Source organism: Sus scrofa, chromosome 14, assembly GCF_054392235.1.
Source record: "Sus scrofa isolate SSC_HxYL_T2T_F1_AM1 chromosome 14, Sscrofa_HxYL_maternal_Yorkshire_Landrace_v2.0, whole genome shotgun sequence".
Classification (NCBI taxonomy): Eukaryota; Metazoa; Chordata; class Mammalia; order Artiodactyla; family Suidae; genus Sus; species Sus scrofa.
Genome location: NC_139396.1, coordinates 17,848,400 through 17,868,049, shown reverse-complemented (window position 1 = coordinate 17,868,049; position 19,650 = coordinate 17,848,400). Strand labels below are relative to the sequence as shown.

Here is a 19,650-nt window from a genome sequence, read left to right as displayed (position 1 = left end):
TTTCCCCTCTGGGGTGTGGACCTGGTCCATTTAGAACCTCATCACCCTCCTCCCCATCTAAGGGGCCCCTGTGAAATCTGCCTAACAAGTGTGCTGGTGGGGAGACCCTTGATCATTAGATGTTCCACACGTTCTCACACCTGACTTTTACCTGTCCCTGACTTGAATCTGGCCTCCCACAAAACCTGAGGCTCTGGCTGCTCCTCCCCCTTCCCACAGGCATATCCATTGCCCCACAACAATGCCCTCCCCTGTGGCTGCTCAGGGTCAGCATCTGGACGCTGGGTCCCCTCACTTTCCCTTCCTCCTGCTCTGCCTCAGCCTGTGCTCCAAGGAAACACGGCCCCAGGGTCCAGCACACCCACCCAAGGCCACGCAGAGCCTGGCAGCTGCTGGAGAACAAGGCCCCCAAGGAGATTCCCCCTGAGGCTCGCAGGGAGCATGGGGACATTCCGCAGGCACTGGTGGGTCCTGGCCCCTCAGCCACAGGGGAGTCAGATATGGAATGTCGAGAGGATGGATATGAGCTGCCACAGGACGAGGACGGCTGCTTCCCAGACCTGGATCTCCTCAGCTACGTGGACAAGCTGTGTTCCCAGGAGGACGTTGACACCAAGGTGGCTGGCTCTGGAGTCTGAGACTCCAGGATTCCAGGGAGGGATGCTCTTAGCACCCTAATTCTGGCTTTGGCCCAGGATAATGGGATTTAGGCTCTGGTCCTTGACCCTGACATCTGTGTGTCTTCCTGTGTGTCTGAGTGTACTTTGGTGCATAGGATGTGTATATGTGGATGTGAAAGTTGTACATGTGTGTGTCTCTCTCTCTTTGTAGGCCTTTGTGTGTCTGTGTCGGTGCCTATGTGTTTGTGCTTTGGAGCCCATGTGTCTGCATGTGCACCTGCTTGTGAGTGTGTGTGTGTTTATGTGAGAGTAGACAATACCTATGGGAGTTTGAAAGCTCCCCCTTTGTGAGGGGGACTCTGGATTGGCCTCTGCTAGTCACGTTTCCCCCAGGCCTTCCCACCTCCCAGGGCACTCCTGCAAAGGCTGCTCACAGCCTCTTCCTTCCATTCCAGGTGGAGGCAGTCATTCACCCCCGATTCCTGGCAGAGTTGCTTTCCCCAGAACCAGAGCTGGATCTCTCGGGCCTGGCTGAGGAGCTGCAGCAGGAGGACGGACTCTCCCCTGAAGAGGTGGCCAGGGGAGGGACTGACACTAGGGAGACTGGGGGCAGGGGGGGTAGCCAGGGGACCCTGGAAATCCAGGAGGAAAGGACCCAGGTCAGCCAGGGTCGGGGAGGGCCCTAGAGCAGGAGGCCCTGAAGGCTCTGTCCTTCCCTCCCCTGACGGAGAGGCCCTGCACCCAGGAGGCTGCCCAGGTAGGAGCAGGACAGGAGGAATGGAAGGGGAGGAGGGGAGCTGGGGACAGGGCAAGGACCCTGCTTGGGAGAAGGTGCAGGAGGAAGGCAGGAGGGCCACAGGCTCTGTCTGTGGATGTGAGTCCCATCTCACCTCCCCCTGCCCATAAGCCCCGGCTCTCCCTGGAGGGTACAGAGCTTTCACTGTCCACCTCTCTCCCACCAGCTGGTGCAGACACAAGTCCTGGCCTTGGAGGATGATGACAGGGTGTCAGTCACCCCCAGTCACAGGGCACCCCACCTGGACTCAAGACCTTCAGAGTCTGTGGCCCAACAAGATGCCCAGAGGAATGAGCAAGGCCCACAGCCCGGGGTCAGAGATGAAACCTGGACACCCCAGATGGATTTCCATGGCCATCTAAGGCACCACCAAACAGACAGGGGCCTGTTCAGGCACAAAGGCTCTGTGCCCGCTCCAGGATATCAGGAGCCCCCTCAGGCTGGAAGTGCACAGCCATGTCCTCACCAGGGCACCAAGCGCTCGGGCCCTCCATCAGGACCCAGGGCCAGCAAGGTTCTCAGGGAGGCCTCTCCTCTTAGTGGAGCCCCAGGGCTGGGTCACGGGTTCAGTGAGGATGAGGAGGAGCTCCCCAGCCTGGCCTTCCTCTTGGGCCTTCACCACAGCCTGCTGCCCTGGGGGCTGCCACAGAGCCCTGTCCCTGCCTCGGGTCTTGTCTGCACTGCAGGGCAGAGGGCCCAGCAAGCTTCCCAGACCCCCTTTCCCCAGAGAATGGGCCTCAGCTCAGGCCCCCTGGAAGCTGCCAAGTGTAGAAAGCAGGCTCAGTGTGGAGGCCTGGCTGCTGCTGAGGAGCTGGGGATGGAGAGCTGCTTTTGTGCCATTCAGCCCTCTGGACACTCACCAGTCATGGGAATGGAGGTTGTAGGCATCCCTTACCTCTAGAGAGTTTCTCTTTGCCTCTCTGAAGTGGCCAGATGACAGGCTGGGGTGATTCTCCAATCATCCAGGGTGTCCCGTGTGGGGGGCTTAGCCAGAGAAGAAAAGGCTTGTCTGTCAGGACAGGACGTTGTGCTTCACTGCCTTGTGGGTGGGAGAACATCCAATAGTCTCAGCTGGATTACTGCAGTGTACAATATGGTGAAAGCAGATGCCTCATAGTCCCAATGAGGATGAAGCAAAGGGAGTGGGGAGTGGAATTTCATGGCCTATTAATGTCCTGGGTGGAGTATTTCATCTTGTCAAGCTCAGTGGTCCCACCCTCACCAGCCCACTGGCATCAACCCCCTGGTAGCTTTCAAGTGAGCAAAGCCTAGGACTTTCACTAGACCAGGCGTAGTGTTCCTGTTGTGGTGAAGAGGGTTAAGGATATAGGGTTGTCTCTGGGAACTTCCATATGCCACAGGTGCAGCCCCCAAAAAAGAAGAAACAAAAACAAAACCCCTGAAAAGTCTAGAATTAATGTTAAGGTGCAGGGACTGTACATGAGGAATTCTCTAATGTTATTCAATCCATAAAAAATGAAATAATGGGAGTTCCTGTTGTAGCTCGGCTGTAAGAATCCTGACTAGTGTCCATGGAGACATGGGTTTGATCTCTGGCATCGCTTAGTAGGTTTGGTTTCTGTCACTGCTGTCAGCTGTGGTGTAGGTGTCAGACACACCTCAGATCCTGCTTTGCTGTGGCTGTGGAATAGTGCAGCAGCTGCAGCTCTGATTTGACCCCTATCCAGAAACTTTCATATGCCACAACACAGCCTTAAAAAAAAGAAAAAATTGGGAGTTCCCATCGTGGCTCAGCGGAAACTTATCTGACCAGCATCTGTAAGGATGCGGGCTTGATCCCTGGCCTCACGCAGTGGGTTGAGGATACTGCGTTGGCTTGAGCTGTGGTGTCGATCACATAGCAGCTCAGATCTGGTGTTGCTGTGGCTGTAGCTCTGATTAGCCCCCTGGCCTATGAACCTCCATATGTTGAAGAGTGTGGCCATAAAAAGACCAAAAAAGACAAGAAAAAATTGAATGCAATAGAAATTGCAGAAATGAAAGTTGAACAGACCATAACCAAATAATATTTTAGGGAGATTCCATGTGGCTCAGCAGATGAAGAATCTGATTGGTGTCCATGAGGATGCAGGTTCAATCCCTGGCCTCATTCAATGTGTTAAAGGATCCAGTGTTAACATGAGCTGTGATGTAAGTCACAGATGTGGCTTGGATCTGGCATTCTCTGATTTGACCCCTAGCCTGGATCTTCCATATGCTGCAGGTGTGGCCCTAAAATGACAACCAGTCAATCAATATAATAATCAAACCGTGGTTTAATGGGCAATACATTCACAGAATCATAGAAATTACCAACATCCACAAGGTGGGGATTTGTTTCGTATTTGTTTCCAGTGAGCCGTGATGGGAACTCTGAGTGTTGCATCTTGTCAAACTTCCTGATGCTAACCTCACCAGCCTACTGGCATCAACATCCAAATAGCTTTAGGAAGAGCAAGACCTAGGATTTTAAAAAGACCAGGAATAGATTTCCTGCTGTGGGGAAGAGGGTTAGGTATCCAGCATTGTTCCAAAGAACTTCCATATGCCACGAGTGTGGCCCAAAAAAAAAAGGAAAAAAAAACAAAACAAAAATAAAACCGAAAAAAGTCTAAGATTAACATTAAGGTGCTTGGACTGTAAATGAGGAATTACACTAATGTTCTTCAAGCCATAAAAGGAATGACATAGACAGTGTTCCTGTCACAGCTCTGAGGTAATGAACCCAACTTCTATCCATGAGGACATGGGTACAATCCCTGGCCTTGCTCAGCGGGTTAAGGATCCGGTGTTGCCCTGAGCTGTGGTGTAGGTGTCATGTAGGTTTGATCCTGCATTGCTGTAGCTGTGGCATCGGCCAGCAGATGGAGCTCCAATTCCACCCCTAGCCTGGGAACTTCCATATGTTGAGAGTACACCCCCCCAAAAAAAAAGAAAAAGAAAAAGAATGAAAGAGAAATTAATAGAAATTTCATTCAATAGAATCAGCTGTAGCTCACATTTGACCCTTAGCCAGGGAATCTATATGCTGTAGGTGGAGCCTAACTTGACAAAAAATAAATAAATAAAATCAATAGTGGTTTAATGGATGATACACTCACAGAATCAGAGAAATGACCACTGTCCACAGGGTGGGTAAAGGAGGTTCCTAATTCCAGCGGCAGCATGACTGGAGCTTGTCTGAAACAGAGGCAGGTGCTGGGCAACCTTTGCATATGATATACACCAAGGGGAAGCCTGCCCATTGACAACAGGGAAAGGCTCAACCCCAAAACCCTCAACATGGATCCAGAGCATTGGCTGAAGGAACACACTTGACAGAGGCTGTGGGCCGCCTAGTTTGGGTTCTTCTCCTTACCAAATCATGGTATGTTTCTCTAAGAACAAGGCAAGGAGTAACCCTTTTCTAAATCACAGACATCATATCTTAACGATACAGCTGTTACAATTGTGCAGCCAATGTGCTTTGTTTGAAGGGCATTTTTAAGTGGTGGGTATGGAGCAGTGTGTTCCAGAGAGGATTTGGGCCATCTGGCTCACGGGTGACCTCTTGCCACACAGGCCAAGTGACACATCTGTAACCAGGGTGATTTCCCAGGCACTGCCTGCCTTCCTCAGATGGCAGGGATACAAAGGGTTTGAAATGGGGAGCACAGAGCACAGAGCCATCACCTACGGTCCCCTGACCGCCTCTGCCTGGGGGGGAGGAGCTTCCTGCTGTCACAGAAGCTATTGCTAGCACACCAGTCATTGGAGGAGTTCTGGATCCCCAACATTTTCCTACTCAGCAGCAGGCAGGAGAGAGCAAGGATGGTCCACGGATGTAGCTAAGGGTCCTTTTTTTAGGGGAACTTGCTCATTTTCAAGAGGTGCAGGTACAGCATATGGCAGTTCTGAGGCTCGGGGTCAAATCAGAGCTGCAGCTGCAGGCCACAGCCACAGCAATGACAGTTCTAAGTCTTGTCTGTGACCTACACCACAGCTCACAGCAACACTGGATCCTTAACTTAGTGAGCGAGGCCAGGGATCAATCATGAACGCTCATGGATACTAGTCAGGTTCATTTCCGCTGCACTACAACGGGAACACCTAGAGGAGAGTTTTTAAAGAAACAGCTAAAATGAGGTCACTAAGGTGGCCCCTAATACAATATGACTGGTGCCCCTATAAAAAGGGGAAATTTAGACCCAGAAACACACAGAGGGATGCTGATGTGAGGGCACAGGCAGAAGATGGGCATCTAGAAGCCAAGGAGAGAGGCCTCAGGGCAAACCAACCATGCGCATATCTTGATCTCAACAGTTACTTGATACATTCTTGTTGTTTAAGCCCCATTGCCCGTGGGATTGGTGATGGCAGCTGGAGCTGACTGATATACTCTCTCTGAAGGCCTGTACACTCCCACCACAGGATGGAGCCTGCAAGTGAAGACACCCTCTCTGTCCCCAGCTGGGCTCCACCAGCATCCTCACCCCTGCCTTCCTCCTGAGACAGCTTCTCTGCCAGGGCCTGTTTCCTTGTCCAGGGAGTCAGACAGTGGACCTCAATGGAAGAGGTACGGATGGAGGTCAGGAGGGGCTGTAGGGCCCCAAGGCAGGAGCAGGAGGAGTCTTTCATTTGTTTATTTGGGATTGCAGGCTTGGTTTGTGGGGTGGCCACTGTTGGACAGAAATGCCAAGATGGGGCCATGGAAAGCTGATGGAGCTGGTGGGGGAGGGGCCGCAGTTTCCAGAGAAGAGACTGGACTCTGAGGCAGAGACAGGAGCACAGGAGCTTGGCGGGTCAGCACCAGGCCTGCCACGGGACCCGGAGCACAAACAGCAGCAGGGTCCAGGTCTCTGAAGGCACAAAGGCTGTGCCAGGCCCAGGCGAGCCAGCAGCCTGCAGAGACTGGGATGGAACCTGGGTGTGAGGAGGAGGGGCCATGGGCTCAGGGAGGGGTGTGCACTTCTGGATCTCGTCAATCCAATGGGAGAAGTAGCTGACATTGGTGAAGATGCTGGGGTAGGTGGGATGTCGGCAGTCCAAGCCCCAGCTGGCCAGCCCCACCAGAACCCATGAACTGAGGAGGTCACAGACGAGGGGCCCCCCGGAATCGCCCTAGGAAAGAGAGGGGAGTTACTGTGAGCAACTGAGTTAGGTCAGAGGAGTCTCTGCCATCTACGGTCCCTCAGGTGGACTTCTGGGAAGGTCCAAACACCAGCATCCCACAGCAGACCAGCCTGTTTAAGCCATGCAGGGAGGCAATGGTATCATGTTTTAGGAGGCCCCTGATTGACCTCAGGACAATCACAGGTTTCAATCTATGATCATATGGACCCCTGTGCCCAGAGACAGCCTGGATATCCCTGACAAGGCACTGTCCAAGGAAGAGAAGGGACAGCTACACCCACAGTGCCCAAGAGAGTTGGTCTGGGTGTGGAGGCTGGCCAGCTCAAGCCCCTGCCGACCTCAGCTCTTGCAAGACCCTGGGCTGCACCAGCACACCCCTTACCTGGACCCTCTTCATTTTTCATTCATTTAGTCATTTGGTTTACTTTCAACACCTTGGTTGAGCAATTTCAGAAGATGCCCATACCCTGGCCTGGCGGAGGCAACCTCTATTGCTCAGGGAGTCGGTGGGGGTTAGAAAGAAATCTGCTGGGACTTACTAGAGTTCATGCTCTCAGGGCAGGGCCATCTGGTTGGAAATCTCCTCATGTCATCAGCCAAAGGGAGGGTCTGGTCCTTGTGGCTGGGGTTAGAGGGGCAGGGGCCTTAGTCATGCTTGCTGCTCCTCCACTTACCCATCCAACATGTGCAGCAAGCAGCCAGGAAGCCTCTGCCCTGGGCACAGGGTCTCCTCCTTTGTGGTGCTTTTGTCAATAAGCCAACCAGCCTGCCATTGGCAGATGTGACATGTGGAAACAAGCCATGGGAGGGTCAGGACAGGAAGGGAAGGGCACTTCATCAAGTGGAGGTGAAAGGCTACTCTTCTTGCACTAGGAAACACAAGGTAGAGTTTCCAAGCGGGAAACAACTGAACTTTCTGAAGCAGGAGCACTGGGAGGAGTAAGTGCAGACCAGGGAAGGAGGGGTATGCCAGGTGGGTGGGAGGAAGAGCAGTGACATGTGGGGAGTGAGGAAAGTATATGGGACGAGGGGTCTCAGGGCCTATGGCAGAGGGTAGGATTTGATCCCCATGGAGAACTGTCTAGGTCATGTCTAGTGCCTGGATCAGTCCAGTGCTGTGTGGAGAATGAACCAGCTGGGAGGCAGCTACAGGAGAGATTACTGATGGAGAGGGGCCAGGTGGTAAGAACAGTCAGATTTGGAACAATAGTTTGAAGCTGCCTATAGGACCTGTCAAATCTGAGCCTTTCTGTCATTAACCATGGGGTAAGTGCAGAGGGATAGAAGCAGGCTGAGCATGGAGTCCTGGGGTCCCAGCATTTAGAGGTGGGAGGGGAGGGGACCAGGCATAGAGCAGAGCATCTGGTGAGTGCCTGGGCCCAGGAAACAGGAGGGAGACTTGCTTAAGTGCCAAGTGAGAGGAGGACTCAGATCCACAGGCGGTTCTGGTGAGACAAGCTATTGGGGATGGTGGCCTTGAGGTTTTGGATAGCAAGCTGGGGACACTCCTAGGTGGAGTGGGTTAGATTCAGGACTGTTGGGAGGAGTCTTTGGGGGAAGGGAGGTAAAGAAACTGAGCAGTAGATGGTGCGCATGGAAGGGGCATCAGAGGACATGGAGCAGGAGAGACTCTGGGCATGGCAGGGATGGAACTTGAGGCTGAGAAGAGAGGGAAGACGCTGGGATAGACGGTGTGTAGGGTTTTCAGGATGAATGACTCTAGTCTGATTGGCTTCTTTTGGGGTTCTCAGTGAAACAAGCAAGATCTCCAGCTGAGAGGGCGGGGTGGGGGAAGTGGCAGGTTGAAGGAGAGCGAAGGGTACATGGTGTGGCTGGCCAAAAACACCCCTCAGAGATGCCCATCCTCATCCCTGGATCCTGTGGCTATTAGCTCATGTGGCAAAGGGGACTCTGCAGCAGTGATGGAGTTGAGGATCTTGAGCTAAGAAGGTTTTCCTGGATTCTCTGGGTGGTCCAATGTAATCAAGATCCTCATAAGGAAAGAGAGACGCAGGAGGTCAGAGTCAGAGCAGAAGATGTGACGGAAGCAGAGGCAGAGGTGTTGCACTTTGAGGACGGAAATGCTGTGAGCCAAGGAATGAGGGTGACCTCTAAAAAGCTGGGAAAACCAAGAAAACATTCTCCCCTAGGAAAGCCTCCTGAAGGAACCCACCTGGCCAACACCTTGATGTTAGACTTTTGACCTCCAGAAATATAAGATAAATTTCCGTGGGTTTAGCCATTCACTTGGAGGGGATTTGTCACAGCAGCTCCAAGTAAGGCACCTTCTTGGGAACGTGCCATCATTACTTCAGCCCTTCCCCTCTGTGGTCCCCACCTGGGGTGGCCTCAGCCCTCTGCACGGTGGACCCCCTCCCAGCTGTGTGAGGCCAGTGGAAGGCCTTTCCCTGTTCACTGCAGCCCTCAGGGATTCACACAGGGGACCCATGCAGTTGCGGAAATGATGACGGATTCTGAGTCAGGCTCCAATAGCCTCCTGATTCCTGGGGAGCTCTCAGAAGGCAGGAGAGAGCCTCCTCTGGGACCATCTGTTCTGCTGCATCCACTTTTCTAGGGCAGATGTCGGTACAGCTCTCATAGCCTCAGGGGGCGTCCCTTGAGAGGTGGTGATGTGACTACACCAATAAATTTCCTCCAAGGTTAACTGCGCTACCTGACTTTTCATTATTGTTTCTATATTCTTTAAGGTGGACTCTGGAGGTCTTTAAAAAATTGAGATGTTCCCATTGTGGTTCAGCAGGTTAAGAGCCTGACTAGTACAAATGAGGATGCAGGTTCAATCCCTGGCCTTGCCTAGTGGGTTAAGGATCTGGCATTGCCACAAGCTGTGACATAGGTCCTAGAAGTGGTTCAGATCTGGCATTGCTGTGGCTGTGGCAAGGGCTGGAAACTGCAGCTTCCATTCAACCCCTAGCCTGGGAACTTCCATATGCTGCAGGTAGGGCAGGAATAAAAGAAAGGAAGGAAAAGGAAGGAAGAAAGAAAGGAAGGGAAGAAGGGAGAAACCCCAAATCTAAGGTATCACATGAAACGTGAGCTACAGTTTGCACTACTGTAGATACAAAGCAAACCTTGCGTGTGCACTCTTGCATGTGTATGCATGTGCATGCATGTATGTGTGTGTGTGTGTGTGTGTGTGTGTGTGTGTGTGTGTCTGTGTCTGTGTCTGTGTCTGTGTCTGTGTTGGGCAGGGCCGGAGCAGTGAATTCCACCTTCAGCAAGAGGTTGGGTCTAAGCCAGGTACAATCCAGAGAGAGGGAGGCAAACCAGGTCAGGAGACTGGAAGCCAAAACTTGTTAAGTACCTACTGAATGCCAGGCACAGTGCTGCATTTCTATAGGAACCTTCTTCAGTGGAGGCCATGAGCAATTCCATTTCATGGGTGAGGAAACTTAGCTAAGGCCACAACCGAAGTCAATGGAACCAGGTCTGTCTTGCCCCACAGTCTGAGCATTGAGTGCCTTGGCAGGCTCTCTCTCCTCAGACCTGTTTCTGGACCCCCTGTGCAGAGGGAGGGGCCCTTGTGGGGAGAGGTGGGAGCCCCAGGTTGGAGGGTGGGGTCCAGAGCAGGTGACATGGCAGAAGAGGAATCTAGGTGGAATCTCTCAGTCAGGCGGTGGTAGGTGAAAGGGGAGGCAGGAGGGGGGTCATTTGCTGGGACTCCCGAGTGTCCAGCTCAGGAGAGAAACCAGCGGAAGAGTGGGGTTGAGGGGCACTACGAATATCCAGCAGGTGAGCAGACACAAGGCTCTGGCCTTGAGCTCCACTGGCATAATTCCTGCAGGAGAAGGGAGGTGGACAAGGCTGTAAGGGAGGTCCATGGTGACAGCCGGATGTGGACTGGGCAGGGTGGGGGCTGAACACTTGTTCCACTTCCGGGTGGAGCTGGCTCTGTGAGGAGGCCAGACCAGGCCAGGCAGCTACAAATCTATACCACTGTTTAAGAACTGGGAACCAAGAAATATGGGTCTGCCTTCTACCAGCAGCTCACTGGCCTGCCATGAAGATATCTATCCATGTGGCCTTCTCATGGGCTAGGCTAAAGTCACAATCCCAGTCATCTTGTCCCTCCTGTGTGCATCTCCTGGGGTGCCAAGGCATAGTGCCACAAACTGGGTAACTATAAAAACAATGCAAATGTATCCTCTCACGGTTCTGGAAGCTGGAAGTCTGAAAGCAAGTGTCTCTGTGTCTAGCCCTCTTCACATAAGTCATTGGTACAGGGCCCACTTGAAATTTACAATGGTCACATCTCAAGATTCTGAACTAATCACAGCTGCAAAGACTTATTTCCAAAGAAGGTCACATTCTGAGATTCCAAATGGATACGAATTTAGGGGACACTATCCAACCCCCTACACCACCCTTTCAACAATCCCATGAAGGAGGCCTCAGACTCCTACACCGTGAATAGGACACAGGCTCAGATGGTGAAAAGACCACCCAAGGGCAGAGCAGTGCCTCTAACTCCAGAACCCTCACCCTCTGCCCTCCACTCCACGATGCCATCTGTGTAAGAGCTTGGCAGCCAATGCCAGCTCAGGGTGCTGGGCCCTGAGGGGATGTGGTGAAGGCCTGGAGGCCAGGTGAAGCTTGGAGTCAGAACACGCAGGCCCTCCTTATTTTATGGGAGTGCTTTCCCTCTTTGGGCCTGTTTGCCCACTTCTAAAATAGGACACTACAGAGAGTGGATAGACATCTTCACAATTCAACAGTACACTCATGTCTGGAATGTATATCATAGACACATGTACCAACAGCCCCTAAAGAAAAAGACACAGGGGGAAAAAAACGGAAGGTAAATTAGGAAGAAGATATTCAACGGCAATAAACGTACGGAAGTATATTTCATCCATCATCAGGAAAATGCAAACCACATAAATCATCACCATTAGGAAGGATGGAAAGTGCCAAGTGTTGGTGAGCTTGTAAACTCTCAGCCACTGCTGGAATGTGTGGAACTGGTGCAACCCCTCCGGAGATGTTTGGTAACATCTGCCAAAGCTGAACATGCAGATAGCTTTTAATCTAACAGTTCTCCTCAGGGGCTTCTGTGAAATCAAATAGAAAACCTCTGGAAGTGAAATGAAATGAAAAACCTGGAAGCTACTAAAATATCCATCGAGAGCAGAACTGACCATAGAATTCAATTCACACGATAGTGTCTTGCAGGGCAATGAGGCTGAACAAACTATACCTACGTGTGACAGTGTGGATGGACCTCACAAACATAATGTTAAGACGTGAAAATCTGACAACTGGAAATAAGTTCTACTTATGGAAAATTCAGAATCTAATATAAAGTGTTAAGGTGAAGATGAGAGTTTCCATTGAGTGTTGGTGACAAGAAGAGGAGAGGAGTGTTGGCCACCTGGGGTGTAGCACTGTGAAAGTTCATGCAACTACACACGTAGGGAAAGAGTATGAATGCCTTCTTCTGTATGTATATTTCAATAAAGGTTTTAAAATATGCCTCCAGAATAGATGCTGCTGGAGTGTCCTACCAGTAGTAGATGTCCTCCTGTGCAATGTGCTGAGGAAGGGGCTAGCCTGGGGGACACTACCAAGAGATAGAGCCTGGGAACATAGGTAGAGGGACGAAACAGAAGGTACCAGGGGTCTCCACAAAGAGAGTGGAGGCAACACAGCCTCCCACCATGGAAACTGAGGCCCTGAGAACAGGCCAGGGAAGAAGGGAAATGACCTCACTTACATGGCAGATGGCCTTTCCTGTAGAGAAGTCCCCAACACACAGCATCTCCTCATACACGGAGAAGTTCTTGCTGAGCCTGTGTCCATATACCAGATTACAGAACTGGTTCTCAATGAGGCCTACCTTAGCCTCCTGGAGATGGAAGGGTGTGGGCAGAGGCGCTGTGAGGATAAGAAGGAAGTCAGTGAAGTTTGCTAGAGCTTAGCTACAGGCTCTTCTGCCTTACTGCTCACCATCACCCCTGCATCATAGGGTTTTCTCAGCAAAGCTGAGCTTTCAGCTCTCTATCAGTCTTCTACCTATGCCTAATAAGGCCTCCCCTGCTTCTCAAACGTTTCCAAACTCATCCTATTCCCACCACCTCTCTCATAGCAATAGACCACACCACTCGTAGTCCATAAAGAAAAAAGGCAAATCCTAGCAATGCATACCAATCACTGATGCTTAGCAACCATTCACCAACCCACCTACCCTCTCACAAACCATCCTTTCCACTTCCATTTGTCAGTCATTACCTTTCCTTCCCTCCACTAATTCCTCCATCCATCATCTACCCATCTTGTCTCATGCCCCATTCATCCACTCACCCTTCCATCTATCTGCTGGCCTATCCATCTTTGGATCTATCTCCCCATTCTCCCTCCATCAATCAATATATCCACTCTCTCCATCCCTCTTCCCACCCACTCAACCATCTTCCCCTCCAGGCACTCATCTTCCCTCCTATCCATCCCCCATCCATCCTCTCATTCAATCACTCATTTATTCATCTGTCTTCAGGTTAGCTATTGTTTAGACACTAGTGATAGAGGGGAACATTTTTAGTTGGGGAACCAGGGTAAGTGAAGTAAATAAGTAGGATCATTTAGCTCTGAGAAGTGTGGTAAGGAAATACAACAGGGAAATGTGACATTATGGATTGCCTGTTTTAGGTTTCACATCAAGGAAAACTCTTCAGAGGAGGAGCTGAGTTGTATATCAAAGAAATGAGTCACCCAGATTAGCAGGGAGAGCCTGTGAGGCTGGGGAAACAGCCAAGGTAAAGGTCCTGAGGTGGGGACAGCCTCAGAATATTCAAGGCAGGAAGGGGCCTGGTGGCTGGGATGGCGTGGGTGAGGGTGCAGTGGGAGCTGAGCAGAGAGGAATGGGGGCCAACATTGCACAGGGCCTGAGAGCCAAGGTAGGACATTTGGACAGTTTTCTAAGCATAAATGAGAAGGCACTGAGGATAAAGAGCAGGGAACTGGCACAACACCTGCTTCAAAGCAAACACTCAGGCAGTTGTGTGGAGACTAAAGTAGGGCACACAGGGTGGGAGCTAGCAGACCAGTCTGGAGGTCCATGCAAGAACGGGTGGTCTACAGGACCAGGGTGGAGGCATTGCCACCTACCCCGCTGCCAGGCCCTGGGGCATAGGCTGGGATATTAAAACAAGAAAGACAGAGTCCCTGTCCTCAAGGAAGAACCAGACTGTGTGTGTGTGTGTGTGTGTGTGTGTGTGTCTGACAATGCTGGGGACCTGGTTATCTGACCTGAGGTTGGGGATTGTTACTGATACACTATTGAGAAGGGCCAGCAATGCTGGCACATCCCACCCAGTGAAGACAGGGTCTTATCAAAATCTGACCTCCTATCCTGAGAAACACCTACCAAATTACAACCTTACAAATAATTGCAAATACACATTCTTTTCCCCCTAATTCTGCCACATAAGCTTGTGCCCAACCATAAACACTCTTTTCTTTAATAAACACTCTTACTCATGAGTTTTTGCCTGCATTTCTTCCCTTTCAATCTTAGAAAAACACAAACTTTTTCTGTGTTACTCAGTTCACCTAATAAACCCACAAAGTAGACAGTTGACCTGGGTTGGGAGAAGAGCAAAGTGAGGTTCAAAGAGTGAAACACTCAAGTTGTAGTCATTCTAACTTTACCTTGGAGGCTCACAGGTCAGAAGTCATAAATATGTTTTCTTTCCATTTTTCCTAAGTGCCTCCAATGGGAAATCTTGGTTCCTCCATGGCCTAGAAGGGGCCAGGCCCCAAGCAGGACCTCTGAGTTGAATCAAGTCATCTTAGATCTATAGTTGATTAAAGCCTTGAAATCAAGAAGCTGACAGGTTCCAAGAACCTGAGTTCTTAACATCCAACAGTCAAAGATTCCCAGATTTTCAGAGCTTTGCACTTTCGGAACACTGAATTTTAGAATCACACACTTTCAGAACTAGAACCAGAATGGTTCAGTCCTCTGGAAATGAGGCACAGTGGACCAAGGTCCAGCCATTGTTTTGCCTGGGCACCCCTACTTCCCTCCTCCCCTCCTCTGTCCTCCTTCCCTTCTTCCTCCTCCTCACTTCCCCCTTATCTGCCCTCCCACCCCAGCCTCTCCCCTACCCCCTCACTTTCCTCGTTGAGCATCCCCCAGCCAGTTATCCAGCAGGATGCATTATTAAGCAGCTGCAAGCCAGGGGCTGGGAGGCAGGCAGGGATGATGTAGGAAGTGAAGTTCACAGGAAAGAGCAGCTGTAACATGGCTATGTCACTTCCGAAGGGATGAAGCTTCTCAAAGTCTGGGTGCATGACAATCTGGCTCACGGACATCTCCAGGGTGTGCTGAGTGTGTTCAAACAGCTGCGTGCTTCCTAACAGGACCCGGTAGTTCTCTGGAGCATGGGATTTTCTGGAGGAGGAAGAGCATGCTGTCACCATCATCCCTGTGTGTGGGCTAGGTCTCTTCCCCTGCATATTCATCTAACTGCTGACATCCACCTGGACCCCTGCACCCCCCATGATGCCAGCCTTGGTCTCTGCATTCCTAAAGTTCAGGAGCACTTCTTTCTTGAGACTGATATTCTACTTACAACCTCAGACATATGGTTTCTCCACCATATCCAAGAATCAGAGGAGCATTGAATCCTTGTGCTGGAAAGGTCTTTGGTGGGCTCATCAAATGAAGGCCCTTGGATTGTTTACAGGAGATGTTCTGGATTGATCCCAGCTCTACTTTTACCTTCCCAAGGCTCCTACAACCCACCTTATGGCCCCACAATTTTCCTGACCCCTCCCTTCTTTAACCACCTTCCTGCCCAATAGCTGTTTCTCCGCTCAGTTAGAAGCACTTGCCAAAGATCTGTAAGGTAAAGGAGCAACTGAGTGTAGGAAACAGAACCTTGCATTTGCCCTGAACACAGCTGCTCCCGTAGAGTAGGTGCTGATCAGATTCTGAGCTCCCAAAGCTCCAGCTCCCAGACCTGGGCTGTGATGTTCCAACTCCCTGGGGATGCCTCCTCATCTGTTCACAAGCTGGGCACTGAGCAGACCCAGGAGGGCCAGGTGTGTAAGACTCCTGAGCAGCCACATCACTCTCCCAGGGTGCCCCATCTCCCACCTGCACAGCCTGGCATCACATCTCCCACATGCACACTAGTGACCATGATTCCTCCTGGGCACACAGTTTTGCAAGAGTAAAAAGTAGAGGCATTTAGCTGCTCAACAGACATGAGGTCCCATGTCCCTGCCTAGACTCAGAAACCTGGAAATGTGGGGACCTTGAGAAACTGTGATCTGAGATTGGTCCTCACTGCATGGCAGCCAGAATGGACACTGCTACTCTTCTGGGGCACATCTGTGTTGGGAGACAGGCCCAGGGGCTGAGGGCAGAGTCTGGGGAGGGTCTGGGAAAGGGAGCCAGGAGGACAGTCCAGGTAGAAGGTACACAGGTCAAAGGCAGGAATGACATGGACCTCTGGGCCACAGACAGCCCGAGAGGAAAGCCCAGAGGAGCTGGGGTGGGACACCCTCACTCCTCCCCTGCCAGTGCCTCTGCTGGCACCCTAGGAAAGAGGACTCACTTGAGAAAGCAGTGGGCAGCAGAAACCAGCCAGCGGGAGTTGATGAGGACAGCTCCACAGACATGCAAGCCCTGGTACATCAGGCTGGCCTGCCATGGCCACTGGCCAGCCACCACATCCTGACCACCAGAGATCCGCCACATCACCTTGGGTTTCCCACACGCTGTGGAGACTCCCCTGCCACCTACAATAGAGACATGGGTGAGACCCCAAATGCCACTACCAGGGAGGCCCCCTCCACTTCACAGATGGGAAAACCAAGGGCAAGTGTCCAGTGGCCTGGCCAAAAGGACACGGCTGCCTGGACTCTGCCTTTACCAGCTGCCACTGAGAATTTGACAGCAGAGCACAATGGAGCAGGCTTTCTGAGCATGAAGGCCCAGGGCTATGGTGAGATGCCAAGGGTGACCAAAGGTGGCAACAGCTCATGGCAGCATATCTGCTGAGCTGGACATCACTGAGGGAGTCTGCCAAAGGCTGGCCATGTGCCAGGCCTTATTTCCCTGAACTAACACACCTCAACAACTCAAGGTCTCCGAAGTTGCCAACATTATGCACTCAAATCATAGCTTCTAAGGGCCGGTGCCCCTCCACTTTGCCCCAGTATCTTAGAGAAGCAGATCTGCAGGCAGGAGTCTGGGGTGATGTGTGACCATGGAACTTAGCAGGACCCCATGAGGCCCTCCCCTAATAGACCCCCACCCATGTCCTCTGACTGCCTTTTGTCTGTAGAAAACTTTAGTCACAGAGTACATTTACCTGGAGAAGTGGAAAAGTGCAGGAAGAAAGGAAAATAGTCAAGCAAAGCAAAATAATATTTTAACGATTAAACAGAGTAAGAATATTTAGCTCCTCCTCAAGGACTATAGATAATATTCTGAGCCATGTCCTTGGAAATGTTTTGCAGATACTGAAACCCCACCAGGTGGAAGAAGTTACCTATATGCTGCACACAAGCACATAGACCCAAACAAGGTGGAACCAGAAGGTGGATGAGGTTGACTCCCAAGTACCTCACCACTCACCAATCCGAAGAAAGTCTACAAGCTGATCAAGCCCTGCTCTTTGAACCTCACTCAGCCCTCGAGGTGGGGGCACACAGCCTTGAGGCTGTTACCCCACTGTGGCCCCCTCTGCCTGGCAAAGCAATAAAGCTGTTCTTTTCTACTTCACCCACAACTCTGTCTCTGAGATTCAATTCAGAGCATGTCCACAGAGACTGAGTTTCAGCATCAACCTGGGGAAAGTCACTCCCTGCCTCTGACTCAGGATTCTCCATTTACAAATAAGAGGGGTGGGCGTTCCCTGGTGGTCTAGTGGTTAGGACTTGGTGCTTTCACCACTACAGCCAGGGTTCAATGCCTGGTCCAGGAACTGGGAATCCCACATTAAGCTGCGGCCAGCAGCGGAAAAAATAAATTAATTGATTAAAAAACACTCTATGCAGTGGCCAAAAAATTAAATAAATAAGAGGGAGTGGGCTAATGAAGACAGCCATGGTTCTGGGACCCACACGTGAGGGCAGGGGTGAGGCCAGGGCCCCTAGAGCAGGCATCCTGCTCTAGGGCCTGGGCCCCAGGGACTCAGGGCTCCCCATTCAGCAGTCCTGGGCTTTCCTCCACCCAGCCTCAGGCTGGACCCTGCCAGTGCCCACTTGCACAGCCCCACAAGGGTCCTGGGGCAGTTTCCATCCCAGAGGCCCCTCAGTAGGGGTCCTGTGACCCACCTGTGTTAAGGTGGTCTCTGGGCTGCCTGGTTAGATGGACCTGACCGCAAACAAAAGAAGAGGTTCAGTGACCCTGGGCACCAAGCCCTGGTCACAGTCAAGCCCCCTCAGGCCCTGCAGGCCCACCTTCTCAGCCCCACACAGAGGCCCCCACGCACCTGTGGCTTCCCAGGCCAATGGCTGTGCTTCCGGAGTCAGAGGCCCACCCTCCACCGCTCGCACGGCTGCAGGAGCTGGGCCGGGGTCGGCCCAGGACCCTCGCAGGTTTAGGGTGGTGGTGGGCGACCATGGCGGCAGCAGCACCAGCTGCAGCCAGAGGAGGGCGGCAGGCTGGCCTCCTACTTGCTGAAGCCTCTCCTCTGAGACCATTGTCAGTGTTGTGGACCTGGGCCTGAACCTGGCCTGACTCAGCCCTAGGCCTAGACCCTGCCCCCGCCCTGGCCAAGGCTTTGACCCCGCCCCCACCGCGCCTTGACCCCGCCCCAACCCAGCCTTGATCCCACGTGACCTTCCTATTAACTTTCTTTTTTTTGTCTTTTCGCCATTTCTAGGGCCGCTCCCCTGGCATATGGAGGTTCCCAGGCTAGGGGTCCAATTGGACCTGTAGCCGCTGGCCTACACCAGAGCCACAGCAACACGGGATCCGAGCCGCATCTGCGACCTACACCACGGCTCACGTGACACCGGGTCCTTAACCCACTGAGCAAGGCCAAGGATGGAACCCGCAGCCTCATGATTCCCAGTCGGATTCATTAACCACTGAGCCACACCAGGAACTCCCCTATTAACTTTTAAAATAACTCCACTGAAAAATTATTTCTATGCCATGAAGTTCCCGTATCACAAGCGACGTTTCAATGATTTCCAGTACATTTTTCTTCACTCATTTGTTTATGTTTGTATTTAAATCAATCTTCTATTTTGGGAGAGTTTTAGATGTATGAGTAAGTTGCAAAATAATACAAAGACTTTGCGTATCCCCCTACCCAATTTCCCCTCTTGTTAAGATCTTATATTGTTACGGCACATTTGTCACAACTAGTGAGCCAATATTGATACATTCATATTAACTCAATCCGGAGTTCCCGTCGTGGCGCAGTGGTTGACGAATCCGACTAGAACCATGAGGTTGCGGGTTCAGTCCCTGCCCTTGCTCAGTGGGTTAACGATCCAGCGAGCTGTGGTGTAGGTCGCAGAGGCGGCTCAGATCCTGCGTTGCTGTGGCTCTGGCGTAGGCCAGTGGCTACAGCTCCGATTCAATCCCTAGCCTGGAAACCTCCATATGCGGCGGGAGTGGCCCAAGAAATAGCAACAGCAACAACAAGAACAAAAGACAAAAAAAAAAATTTAACTCAATCCATTAGCTCTCTTTTTTTCAGTTTTTTTTAAAGTTTAAGGCATAGAGCTTAATGATTTCACTTACATACAATCATAAAATGATCATCACAATAAATTTAGTGAACATCTATCACTCATATAGATACAAAATTAAAGAAATAGAAAAAAAATCACTCATAAATTGTTGAGTGCCTCTTCAGGCAATCTATGAATTGGTTTTCAGAGTCAAACACCAAGGTTTGACTTGATGTTTCCTTTCACTTCTTTATCCATCAACCCAATTTTTTGTCCCTCAACCCACTCTGCTTCCTATCTGGCTCTTAACTTACTTCAACAGAGGCTAGACTTTCTGAACAAAATTCACAATTTATCATCTGATAAACACTTCTGTAGTAATGGTGCCATGGAACAAAGTATTTGAAATTAGGATTGTCTCAGCAGATCCAATATGTGCATAGCTGTAGGTATATAATT

The 19,650-nt window shown here is 51.2% G+C and overlaps 1 protein-coding gene across 1 annotated transcript; it reads right to left on the bottom strand.

Moving 5' to 3' along the window:
* Positions 1-6,198: 6,198 nt before the first annotated feature.
* LOC146396371 (putative serine protease 47) lies at positions 6,199-18,207 on the bottom strand. Its single transcript, XM_084995490.1, has 5 exons — positions 17,997-18,207; positions 16,113-16,296; positions 14,664-14,941; positions 12,263-12,423; positions 6,199-6,516 (listed from the first exon to the last, which is right to left on the bottom strand). Exons 1-5 carry the CDS (start codon positions 18,205-18,207, stop codon positions 6,199-6,201), a joined length of 1,152 nt encoding a protein of 383 aa, XP_084851616.1.
* Positions 18,208-19,650: the final 1,443 nt, after the last annotated feature.